The sequence below is a fragment of the Diadema antillarum genome, unplaced genomic scaffold, assembly GCF_040938485.1.
Source record: "Diadema antillarum isolate AM-2024a unplaced genomic scaffold, OU_Dant_1.0 seq00001670_RagTag, whole genome shotgun sequence".
Taxonomy (NCBI): Eukaryota; Metazoa; Echinodermata; class Echinoidea; order Diadematoida; family Diadematidae; genus Diadema; species Diadema antillarum.
Window position 1 is genome coordinate 299,473 of NW_027272367.1, and position 13,071 is coordinate 312,543.

The following is a 13,071-nucleotide window of genomic DNA, read 5'->3' on the forward strand; positions in this document are numbered from 1 at the left end:
TGTATACAATATCTATATCATGTTCTGTATTTTGTCCGATTTCTTTAATCCTCAGTCTTGATAAAGGGCAGGGCCCGAAAGCTCGAGAGTTAAAATCAAACTGTGAGGATTCAAAAGCTACGTCTACCGCCTCTTCCTTACTCTCCTATACATATATGTGTATATATATATATATATATATATATATATATATATATATATATTTATATATATATATTTTTTTGGGGGGGGGGAGGGGGTACAGTATTTCCACAGACATGGAGAAGCTTTACAGAATAAAGGAGAATGAAAACTAATTTACATGCGTACAATAACATTGTATAATTATGTAAATGCAGGAATATTAGCTCAGTGCACTCCTGTTATAACGACCACGATTATAACGAAGTTCTCATTAATACAAATTGAGGTCCTAAATTATCATTTATATCTCTATAGGGCCTACTTTGCTGCTTGGCTAAAACGAAATTTTGATAGAAAGAAAGAGAACTTTGTTATAACGGGAATCGCGTGTAAGACGTAGCAGAGAAGTTTGAGAAAAATCGGACAATCCGCTTTTCAGAAAAGAAGTATGATTTTTTCTTTTCTTTTCTTTTCCGGCACCGTCGTTGCTGGATACCATGCGATGACTACAAGAATACGTGATGTCACACTTGGACAATGCTACAAATCTAATATAGAAAATATTTTGAGAATTCCACAAATAATTTCATACGAAAAGCGTTAATTCCTTCCAATTCTTAATGACACAATTATGTAGAAGGTAATCCGTACACTGTAAAGGTATTCCGCTTGCCTTCTGAATGAGGTAAGCCAAGAGCTCTTTCGTTATATTATATTTCTCCTGAAAACATTCCCCTTTGCTTCACATAGTCCTGTACTGTACTTGTCAAACTGCTACATCACGGGTGGCAGTGTAGTCTTCTTTTCCAGAGACGGCGATACCGGAACGTTAATATTTCAGAACGTTTGCATAAATTGTCCGATTTTCCTCAAACTTTACTTAATTTGTGCAGTGTATTCTGCGAACATTTCTGCATTCACTCAATCCACATGCACGTATATACGGTACACTATATTTGGGTTTCATATTTCTAGCTGGCTCGTGACATTTGATACTGTAGTACGAAATGGCCATTTTTAGGGGTCTAATGTATGAAACGAGTGCTACAATGTACAATGTATTGCAATGCGGTGATAAACTGTATAGTCAAGTGGTCATACATTTGTCATGGTTGTTCGGCTTCTTTCAGCACTTGTACACATCATCTGCAAGAGCCAAGGCACAAAACAGGTAAGTGAGGCTAGATTAGACTGGGATGTTTTTATTGAAAACCGAAAGAAAATAAAGCATAAATTCAGACCATTTTACAGAATAGTTTCGAAAGATCAAACAAAATCTGATATACAAGTGTACTTGTTTTTCTTCGGATGTCGATAATTATGAAAGTACATAAACAAACCACCCATTACCCGACTGCGTAGTTTATATTTTAAAATTTGATGCAGAAAGAGTTTTCTTCTAACATTAAGAATTATAAAGAAGATATCAGTGTAATTATGCCGTTGTTTTGAGATATTCATAACAGTGAACAACTTTTCACGTGGAAGAGAAGGATTTTTTTTTTTTACAGTTCTTCAGTCTTTTGTCACGAAACTAAAATCTGGCCTTGTTGAATATCAGTACTGGCTGGGGCAAATAATTTTTTAAAAAGGGCCTCATTTTTGTCATAAAAGAACAACCCAACACCGATTCTACGTGTAAAATGTGGGATACAGGCATAAGACTACCAGACAATAAACTACACACAGCATGGATCTAAAAACCAACCATGGTCCGGAAATAAAACATTATGTATATCAAAGTTCATCTGGGTCTAGTGTCAGCTTCTGATTTTGAAAACTTTGTACAGCATTGAAAACAAATCACAGGCTAAAAGCTATTTTTTTCTACAGTTAAAAATATGCTACTTGGAGAGTTAAAAGCCTACATCTGCTATAAAGACCAAAGTACGCACAAGCCTTTAAATATAAAACGTTTTGAAATTTGCATAAAATCTATTTGCATTTCAACAAACGGCAAAAGGATTTGGACCAGGTAAAATTCCCCCATTTCCTTTATAGATATTACAAGAATGACTATGTTAGGCGTTTATACCCTCAACTAAAAACCATATACAAGTAATGTGAAAAATACTGGCAAGATAGTACGTATGGTATAAAGTACTTTTGTGGTACAATACATAATCATAGCGCAACACTTAAATAAAGTACGACGGCTAGGCAGGGGCAAAATACTTTCATGCTGTTTTTTTTTAACACCAATCAAGGAGGTTCTACTTTGTACACACGTTTCAATTTCCCCATTGCAAGTGTTTTGGGTAAAACAAGATAAAATCAGGCAAAGATGAGTGAACAACAGAATACAGATTGGAAAACATGGAAACATATACTGTTCGTCACATCAAATCTGCTTTTCTTTCTTTTTTCCTTTTTTGGGGTTTTATTTACGTATTTTCCCCGCTCTTTCATCGAAAAATAGAAAAGGAGTAGAGACAGGAGTGAAAGTACATTTACTAAGCATGTTGCTCCTGCCTAATTGCTTATGGATACAATGTACAGATTTGCATTACCAGCTACAATACATTACACACTGATTTGTCTTATTCACTTATGAATTTTCTATCTCCCCCTGTCTGTGTGTGTTGGCCATTGTGACGTCATTTGCCATGGACTCAGAATACTTCCCTTCACATTCATTCACGAACAGCTCCATTCGTCAGCCATGACCAGTCCGAAAATACGAGTTTACCTGTTTATAAACACTGAGAAAGTTGTTCATTTATATGGTGATTTTACATGTAAATGGTCAGTTGGATAAGAGAATACATTTGGCGGACTGCATCTCCAACATTTTAACGTTTGAAAAAGAATATCTTTCTATGATATATGGGTAAAAAATGACAATAAACAGACTATGAGTACCCACGATCATAATTATATGCATTCTTGACGCATTGATAAAATTGCTGTGCAGAATGCCGACCAGTATAATCAAGATCTTCACAAAACTCATTTCACATGAATGTCATGTTAAGATGCAAACATCATACACGCCCAACAATAGTTTTGTAAACTGCAGTCTATTTTGTGCAAATGCAAACCCACACTTTGAAAGAAGAGTCTTATCAACCAAGGTTGCCGATTTGAAACTGAAGGAGAAAAGAAAATATGAATATTGTCGTAAAATATTGATTTTTTTTTAATAGATAGGGTAATGAATTAAGGAGAAATATATAACAAGAGGTGAAACGTCAAAGCTTTTGATTTACATGACTCACGTGACATACTTGAAGTGAAATTGACACTTTCTGCGCATAAATCAAGTTCAGGATCACGTGGGCGCACATTCTTACAACAGCTATATTTCGGATATATATCTTCCTCTTTTAGCTCAGTACCTTACTGTGTGTACAAATTTAATGTAGTAAGAATAACGGAGAAACTTTAAAAGTGTAAATATGATTATTGTGTGATCAGACCTACAGCAGATGCGTCACTATGTGGTCTAATCGACTACATGATTTGAAGAGGTTTGCGGAAAAGACCTACAGTAAGCTTATTTCGCTTTGCAGTTCGCGTCGATACATGTAGTTCTAAAGAAAAGAACCTAACAAGAGCAAGAAAAAAAGAGAGATTTAGCTGCCCTACTTTGAAAATTTTTAGTTATCATGTAGATTCGACCATTCAATCGCTCTCCTTATTGCAATCAACATGTTTTACGCGCATGTGAAATACTGAGTTCGTTATGTTTCGAGTATGTCATCCCTAAATAATTGATGGTGATGGTAGCATCCACGGAATCAAGAGCAACATTACATAAAGGGTTTATAGTAATTCCTTCAGTCAGATTTGTTATATATTACCTGCGTGACCGTATGCTATGACATAGAGGCAGAGACTCCCGTCTTTACACGGCGAAGCCCCCTTGGGAGGAACTCGCCTCGTTGGTCTGGGGCAGAGTCTCCTCAGCCGCCGGAGATGAGTAGTCAAAGTCAGTCATAGTGTACTGGTTGTCTGCTGCTGGATTATCACCACTGCCAGTTTCCCCGTAGTAGTACCAGTCGGGACCAGGACCCACGCCTGACCAGTCATCGACCTCCTGGTAGATGACAGGTTTGAATGGTTTCTTGGTGGTGGTCGGGGGCATTGTTGGTGGCACGAACACTTCACAGCGGGCTCCCGAGTCGTCTACCGAACCAAGAAGTGAAACACGAGACATGAAACGACTGAAGTATATAGTATATGCAGATACAAATCTCTTTAACTCCTTCCCGTGATTGCTAAATAAAGTTACATTTTTTTCTTTTTCTTTTTGCTTGTCAGCTGAAGAAACCCGGAAGTGGAATCAGAAAGTTGCGCTGAAGGCCCCCCCTTTTTTTGTTTTTGTTGTTGTTGTTGTTGTTTTTTTTTTGCTTGTTAGCTGATGAAACCTGGAAGTGGAACCAGAAATATAAACGTACCCCCCCCCCCCCCTTGAAAAAAAAAGCTGGTGACGGCCCTGAAACTGGAAAAAAAAATCACACGAGAACTGGTCTATTATGGCGCTCTAATTATGAATGAAAAAGGAAACACACACAAAATCAAAAAAAAAAAAAGAAAAAAAAAAACACATCTGACCAGCTGGAGTGGTTGCGTCAGCAAAATTGATGAGGAAGCCCTGGTAAGTGTTGACCTCGTTGGAATGGAACCTCATCCACACTGCATTGCGTCTGGAGAAAAATCGACCGGGAGGCGGTACACCGTAGCCGCTGTGGTTCCCCACGATGATATCCCCACCTTCCTGTAGACAGCCTTCTCCGATGCTGAGGTAGTCCAACATCCGGGCCTCTGTGGTGAACTCCAGGAAGTTGACTTCTATCCTGCGACCAGGCGCCCCGTTGATCTGGTAGTAGCAGTTTTGGTTGTCGAGGTAGTTGTAGGGAAAGTTTGGGGAACCGATGGTCAGCGACCCGTCCGTAGGGATAAACAAATATCCACCGCACTCTACAGTTGAACAACAGTAAGAGATTGTTCAGCAGCCACGTTTCAGAGTCCCGTCTCTTGCAAAGTACACACTGAGACAATAACCGGGAGTTTACAAATACTGTATCGTTTTATTTGATATGCATAAAACAGCACAACTAGAAACGAGGGATACAAATATATATTCTCGTTTAATTTGATACACCTGACAAAACAGTTTCAAATCAAGGGCAAGATCTAACAGAACTCATATAATATACAAATTAACGTATCATGTAATTTTGTCCGGGAACTTTGTTCATAACATGCGTATAATGTAGTGTTGTTTTAAGTGTGGATGTCTACAAATTTATTATAGGGTGGTGGATGGCGTGACTGAGAATCAGGCATCATAAAGTTTGTGACACAACGCAGAACAATTTTCTCACCATTATAGGGGAGTGCCTCTATGATAGCGGTCCAACCAGAAAATTCGTTGACGGAGTCGGTAACAAATCTCATCCAGATTTTGTTAGCCACGGTCCTGATCTCCTTGGGTTTGTTTCGCCCACTGTGAGTCAGGAAAATACTACTCTCCTCGTCTGGATCGGTGCCATTACCCATGAAGAGGATATCACGAGAGCCCTCTGTGTTGAACTCGGTGAAGAAAATGCGCACGCGGCCGCCGAATGGGATATCAACTTCCCAAAGACAGTCCAAGAACTTCCGGTACGGTCTACCGGGTGAGTTGATGACCAGCTTGGTGCTGAAACGTCCTCCCGTCACCTCTCCACCACAATCTGTTTCGAAAACAAAACAGATTCACAATATGTTTGTTTGTTACATAAGAAGAATACTCGGCACTTTCAGGATGGCTGTGCCACATCAACAGGTTTCATTTGTTTGTTTGATTAGTATTTTCACATGGTTACTAAATTCGTCTCAGCATTATACCACATCAAACTGGAGAGTAGCTATCAGCAGTCCCCTTTGACACATTCTTCTCAGATGTTATAGAACAGGCTTTGCCAGAAATCATCTACTTTCAATCTATCTCTTTAATAAAACTACTCTCCTTTCAGCAAAATATATTACATTATATTCTCTAGTGAGCCAGCATCAATGTCAGTAGCCGAAGAGTAAAGGCCCGGGAAAAATATTTTTGAATGAGATACTATAAGAACAAGAGACTCGCGGGTCTAGCGCTCACCTGAGTATCACAAGTTCAACTTTCACGCAGTCACTAATCTAAAGTAAACACAGCTCTACCAAAATTTGACCAGGCATTTTCAAGTAGAAGATGAACGTGTACAATTAGGGCCCAAATTGGGATCCTCCCCTCATAGTATCAATTTTAGCTTTATCACTTCTGGTTCTAGAGAAGAACACTTAAGATTCCTTAATTTGGGGGGGGGGGGCAGGAGCATGGTGCCCAATTTAACAAATTGAGATCCTAACCCCCTAGGGATGCTACGTGCCAAGTTTGGTGAAAATCGGTCCTGGGGTTTCCAAGAAGAAGATGAAAATGAAAAAAAGTTTACGCACGACGCACGACGCACGACGCACGACGGACGCCGGACGAAGAGTGATCGCAATAGCTCACTTGAGCCTTCGGCTCAGGTGAGCTAAAAATGATTGTGATGATGTGTTTGATGATAACTTGAGATGCTGATGTTAATTCGTTTCTCCTCACCCCATTCAAAATATTAAATTGCTTACTCGTGTCTGGCTCTCTCGTTGGCTTGGCCTCAGGAGTGTAGTTCGAAGCTAATATAGAAAGGGAGATAACACTTACAATATTAGCGTCACGGACCCAAATGTCGTACAGTGTAACAAACATTGACCATAAGTGAACGAGACACTGAGGTGAAAACACAATATATATATATATATATATATATATATATATACAAAACAAACTACGAAAGTCATTACGCATGAGCGTGAAAAAGGACACGGTCACAATAGTACCATGTGGATTTAGAGAATATTGCTCCGCACTTTGTTTCTATATAATATGTACATAATAATCCTACTAAAGTGTTGGGCAGTGGCATGAGTGTGGGAGCTACAGAGCTCTTTTTACCGTGCCATACAACCCCTCCCTCGTTCAAACAGGACATTCTTTTTGGTTAACTTGGAGCATAGGCACAGATCACAATAAATTTCTATTGGCAGTGATAGGAATTCATTTTAAACGGTCTTGACGACCAACACGTCAAAGTTGGCAAGGAGATGGGGGGGGGGGGATTACGGAGGTTTCTGACATATGGATTGTGAAGACCTCAGTTGAAATATATGGTTAAAATTTGAAATCGATTTGAACATAGACATCTCCTCACAAAGCCCGAATGATATCACCTTGTCAGAGAGAACAAAATAAAACAATTATTGAATTGAGAGAGAGAAATCAGAAGAGGTTTACAGAGAGAAAATAGAGAAGGATGAAGGGCCATAGAGTATGAGGAAGAGAAGAGGCGGAAAAAGATAACGACGAGTAAAAAGAAATACAGACACCTGAAGATGAAAACAAGAAAGAAAATGGAAGAAAACATTCAGAAAAAAGGCAAAGCAAGGTGCACGGAGTTTATTGTTAATAAGTAGACTCCAAACAACGTACAAATAATGGAAGTGTCTGAAATCTCCACTTTGAATCCACGATCGATGACCGATGCATCTGAGCGGAAGTAGATCCACGCCTCGTTCGTGGGCGAGTCAAAGCCGGCTGGATCGGGTAGGGTATTCCCACTGTGGCTCTGGATGACGTAATTGGAGCCATCGCGGGCAGGCGACGGCCCGATGCCAGCACTGACAGTGTCGTATTTTTTCTCCGTTGAGAACTCTTTGAAGACAACTGATACAAGCCTCTCTGGGTCACCCGTAAACTTCCAGATGCAGTTGAGGTTGATACGGTAGCCGAGGTCAGGAAAGAGTGGAGAGGCGACCACGATGGAACCATCTCGTGGAATCGCGATTTCACCTCCGCATCCTAAAAGGCACGTGACAAGAAACCGAAAGTGCTCGTTTATACCAATGTATAGTATCATGCCAGATTTGTGTGGAAGGTGAAGTGACGCCTTCAAATGATTAGTGCGATATTGTTGACGTCAGTTCCCCGATATTATTATGATATTATATAACATAACAAAAATATGCTGATGCTCTAATGATAGACCTTACTGTCATTTTCTGTTTGTGTCATGTCCAAAGCAAATTTACTCGAGACTTGTTATATCAAGGTCAACGTGAGACTTTACATATTATTCGCTTAACATTCGATTAACATGTGGTTGCTATTTATGTCACTGATACGTGAACATGTGGAAATTGTACTCTTTCTTATTTAAGGTTTATAATTTAGTTTTGGTTGAGACCTAATTTCAGGTTTCTTACATTTTTGGGTGAGATAATGACAAAACTCTTATGAAATATGAAAGAACATGTGATTCCATGAGGAATTCAACATTTATTTGATGAAAATTGGTTTTGAAATGGCTGAGATATCCAAAAAAAAGAGCAATTCTAATAAAGTGTGGGACCCACACTTTATTACGATTGCTTTGTTTTACTTTGTTTTTGGATGTTTCAGTAATTCCAAACCCGATTTTCATCAAATAAATTTTGAATTCCTCCTAAAATGGTATGCTCTGTACTATATCATAAGTCTTTTCTTGGTATCTCGCAAAAAGTTAAAAGCCCAATTCTCATCTCCACCAAAACTGTACCATCCCTTTAATTTTGATTATCCCATTACATTCTGTTCGTACGACATTACTATATTTATTAACAGCCAGCTCAAACATGAAATAGGAATGCACTGTAACACCAAAAGGTGAAAAGTTTGCCACTAAAACCTTTAGCATGAGAAAAGCTAACAGTACTCTTAGATTCACATAAAAATAGAAGTTTTTATCCTCTGAAATCATAGTTGCCTACTACCAGAAAAAAAAAAGAAATATCTCACAGCTGTGTGGGCACTTGTCTACAACAAAGCGTGTCAAGGGAGCATGAGGTAAGGTTTCGCTCCACTTCCGTATTTTCACTGTTTCTGCTGCCTCAACATTACACGAGGTTTTTTTTCTTTTTATATTTTCACTTCGTCATATCGCCTTGGAACATTTTTTGGCTGATGATTCCTGTGGGAAAGCCAACTTTTGATCGTTGTGTAAACTGAGAGCTGAAAGGTGGGAAGGGTCTCTCTTTCACCTTCCTGCATGCTGAGAGGGAAAACGGGGAACACGCAATAATCTGAGCGACACATGAATGTTTGCTTGCCAATTTAACTCTGCTCATTGTGTTACAATATCACGATTCTACTCTTCACCATTGTAAGGCTGGTCTCTGACAACGGCCATGAATCCACGCCGAGTGTTGGCGGGGTCAGAGGTGAACCTGATCCAAGCTACGTTGTTTTCAACCAGCACCGCCTTGCTTGGTACGGAGCGACCCGTCAGTTTGGTCATGGCATCAGTACCGGGGTTACCACCCGAACCAATCTCAACGAAGTCCTAAGAAAGTTAGAATGGATTTACTTAGACAGGAATGTATACATAACTTGCTTTACCTTTACATGCACAATCGTTATGGTGGCTGGAATGTACAGCGATAGACAAAGGGATTGATAGGGATAGCTAAAAGAAAATAAAGGACACGGAAAATAATGTACATTAACAGAAACTTTAAGTGCAAGTGTTCAACAACATACTTTTGTTCATATCGTTTGTTCATCCAACACTTAACAATTTGATTTACACCAACTACAGAAGTTTGTTAACAAAAACAATTCAAAGAAGCAGGTTCTTGAGACAGCAGAATCTCCGAACCTCTCATTACAGTGAATGCTATAAATTGAATCCCGCGAACAAGGGAAAGGATGACCCCACCTGATTAGTCTCCAGGGTAAAGGTCTTAAATGAGATTCCAATGCGGCGTCCAGGGACGATCCGGATCACCCAGTCACACTGAAAGTAGTTGCCATAGTTCTCCGGGTAATTGGGCGTGGTAATGGTCTCTTCGCCATCGATATCAAGCCTGATTCTACCCCCGCAACCTGTCAATAGCAGCCAAAGAACGATATAGGATATGTAGAGGTCATTTCACAACTCCAACATCTTTGTTAGTAGGACGTTGATCAGATTGGACTGCATGAAAAGCCATTGTTTATACAGTGGACTCCCAATATAACGAAGTCCTTGGAACCGGCAGTTTTCTTTCGTTACATCGAAATTTCGTTATAACCAAAAAAAAAAAACAAACAAACAACTAGAGATTGTAATTTGTCATCACTGACAAATTAAGGTGATCCGATTTTTTTTAATCAATGATTCGAGTCCTGATAGTGCAAAGTCTCAGCTACAACATATTAAAATCTGAGAGAAATTCACCGAAGCATAAGTAAGATAGTGCTCGATAAAGAGAGTCATGTCAATTTTCACATCTAAAAAATTCCCTCCCATAGAGATAATACGTCATAGCGAAGATAGAAAAAGAAGTACATGTGACCTTTGACCCCACTTTGCACAGACAAGATGGCATCTGAGCAAAAAGTGGTTATTTTATGAAATGATTCCTGTAACATGGTCTTTACGTGTGCAAAATATTGGAAACATAAGACATGTATTCACCAAGATACAGGATGAAACATCTATGACCTTTGACCCTAATTTACATACCCAAGATGGCGTCTGATCAAGTAGTTGTTATTTTATGAAATAATGTTTGTGACATGAACTAAACATGTGCAAAATATGGTGGTGATAGGGTATGTTTTTCTTGAGTTATTGCACATAAAGTTGTAAAAAGAAAGAAATATTACAATACATCGAAGATAAGCTTTAATTTCAACCAAGTTTTTTCACGTGATCCCGACAACGTATGAAAAAACGAAGGGCACATTCACGATAGCCCTACGTCTCTGCTACAACATATTAAAATCTTAGAGAAATTCACCGAAGCATAAGTGAGCTAGTGCTCGATAAAGATAGTCATGTCAATTTTCATTTCCATAAAAATTGAACTCCCATAGAGATTACACGTAAACTGGTCAAATTTGACAAGGTTACCTTCAATCCATTTTTTCGAGGTGATGTCGTCATCTAATCAAAATTGTGTAATTACATTCATGAAAGAACATTTCATAAGCTACAACATATTGAAATTTAGGTGAAAATTGGCAAAGGATAAGTGAGATATGCTCGAGTAAACTTGAAATTTGATGACGTCATTTTGAAAATTTACTTTTTTTACTTTATTAAGAAATTTGATATTTTTTGATCATTTTGTCAGCATAGCCAGCCCATCAGATGACATGTACAACTCATCATCTTTCAGAATATGTCAAGAAAATGGGGGGTCACCGTCCATCCTGACGAGTAAAATCCGATTTAGAATTGGCGGTTTTTTGGCATAGTTGCACTGTGTATCCCAATTGACGCACGCGCGGAATTTTGAATTTGACGGGCCCGTATGACGTCATATTGAATCGGATCGACTTGAAACTTGGTAGAAATATTCCTTGACATTTTGGACATCCGAACCGTGTGAAAAAATTGAAAATTTCTATTTCATATTAGCTGTGCGTGCGAATATGTGCGCGCGCGTACGCGTCCGTCCATTTTTTTCAATTTTTCAAAAAATGCTCCAAATGGTCTGAAACGTGTGCAAAAAAATTTTGAGCTCGATTTGAGCATACAAATATTTCAACGCGCGCGTACGCGCGCGTTTTGAAATAAAAATGAATTTTGAGAATATGAGTAGAATTCGCTTGACTTGAAATATATGTGACGTAAATTTCATTGAAATATTCCATTCCATTAATGAGATATGCATGAAAATGTGTTTTCATATAATGACGTCATAGTGACGTCACGGTCGACTGATCACTATGATTTTACTTGCGCTGTCGTCTTTGTGACATGATACATATATGGTATAAGTTTGACATTGAGATGCAATGCACTTTCTGAGCTAACCTCTGCACAACTTTTGAGGAGAAATAAAGAAAGAAACAAAGAAAGAAGAAAGATTCAGTACAGATACAGAAGGTGATCCGAGAGGATACTCGGATCACCTAATAAAAATACATAGAGTGGATAACGTTGCGGCCTGACTTTTGACTTCGTTGTAATCGGAATTTCGTTATAACGGGAGTGGACTGTAGTCTGGTTTGGATGGTAAGTAAACAGAATAATCTTGACGGAAAAAAAAAAAATGTCCCTAACACTGGGCGGTGATAGTGAGCATTAACCTTCCACGGGATCAGCGGATATTATATCGAGATTACAGTCTGACCGTAACGTCTGTCTGTGTAACAGGCCCTGTGAACCCTTTAAATCACAAGGACGAGCCTTGACGACTCACGTGGAGTAGCTGGTGTTAGACGAACGTCATCTGAGGAATACGTGAAAACCTCTTGTTAGATGAAAATATTTAGCACTAAAATGACTCTTAAACCGAGTGCAAGGAAGTAATACTAAATCACGAGATGTTACCACGTAACTTAAGAATCGTAGCATAGCTTTCGCAGCATAATGATTTAAAATGGCTTCACGAAAGTTCAACAAGAGCATGATAATGTAATCATATCGCTGTAAGCCCCTATAGACCAAAATACATCTTTTCGAAAACAGCGAAAAAACCTGAAAAATTCTGAATAAGGGAAGCTTGTGTATGTATAACCTTTCATTACCCAGTTCATCTGCTTATGGATTCTGCAATCGAGATTGAAAGTGCTTCGCTACGTGCTTTCATAATCATATAGCTACAGTACTGTATACTCACTGGTATTTTTTGCGTCGGGGAAGGGGCTCTTCGCAACATTCCCTGGATCTGAAAGAGCATGAGGAATTCAAGACAATCTGTCGAAACTTTTAGCATGATTGATATCTGCAATTATTAACGATTTTAAGGAGTCATTAATACTCAGTCGTCAAACACCCCTATAGCTATCGTCACTACAATCTATTTTCGGATAATCACCTATACAGTCATCTTCATCATTTTTTTCTCAAAATAATCACTTTCATCCAATCCTAAAATTCAGTAAAAAATATGAAATTGAGGAAATCT

The 13,071-nt window shown here is 38.8% G+C and overlaps 1 protein-coding gene across 1 annotated transcript in view; it reads right to left on the bottom strand.

Moving 5' to 3' along the window:
* Positions 1-1,320: 1,320 nt before the first annotated feature.
* The window catches only part of LOC139711556 (tolloid-like protein 2), a 40,748-nt gene continuing 28,997 nt past the window's right edge, over positions 1,321-13,071 (bottom strand). The window contains exons 6-14 of the mRNA XM_071623430.1: positions 12,784-12,831; positions 9,888-10,054; positions 9,329-9,512; positions 7,625-7,993; positions 6,724-6,771; positions 5,454-5,804; positions 4,681-5,046; positions 3,927-4,251; positions 1,321-2,812 (exon numbers count right to left, since the gene is read on the bottom strand). Of these exons, the coding sequence (XP_071479531.1) occupies positions 3,971-4,251; positions 4,681-5,046; positions 5,454-5,804; positions 6,724-6,771; positions 7,625-7,993; positions 9,329-9,512; positions 9,888-10,054; positions 12,784-12,831 (1,814 nt within the window). The 3' untranslated portion in view covers positions 1,321-2,812; positions 3,927-3,970. The remainder of the gene's footprint in view (positions 2,813-3,926; positions 4,252-4,680; positions 5,047-5,453; positions 5,805-6,723; positions 6,772-7,624; positions 7,994-9,328; positions 9,513-9,887; positions 10,055-12,783; positions 12,832-13,071) is intronic.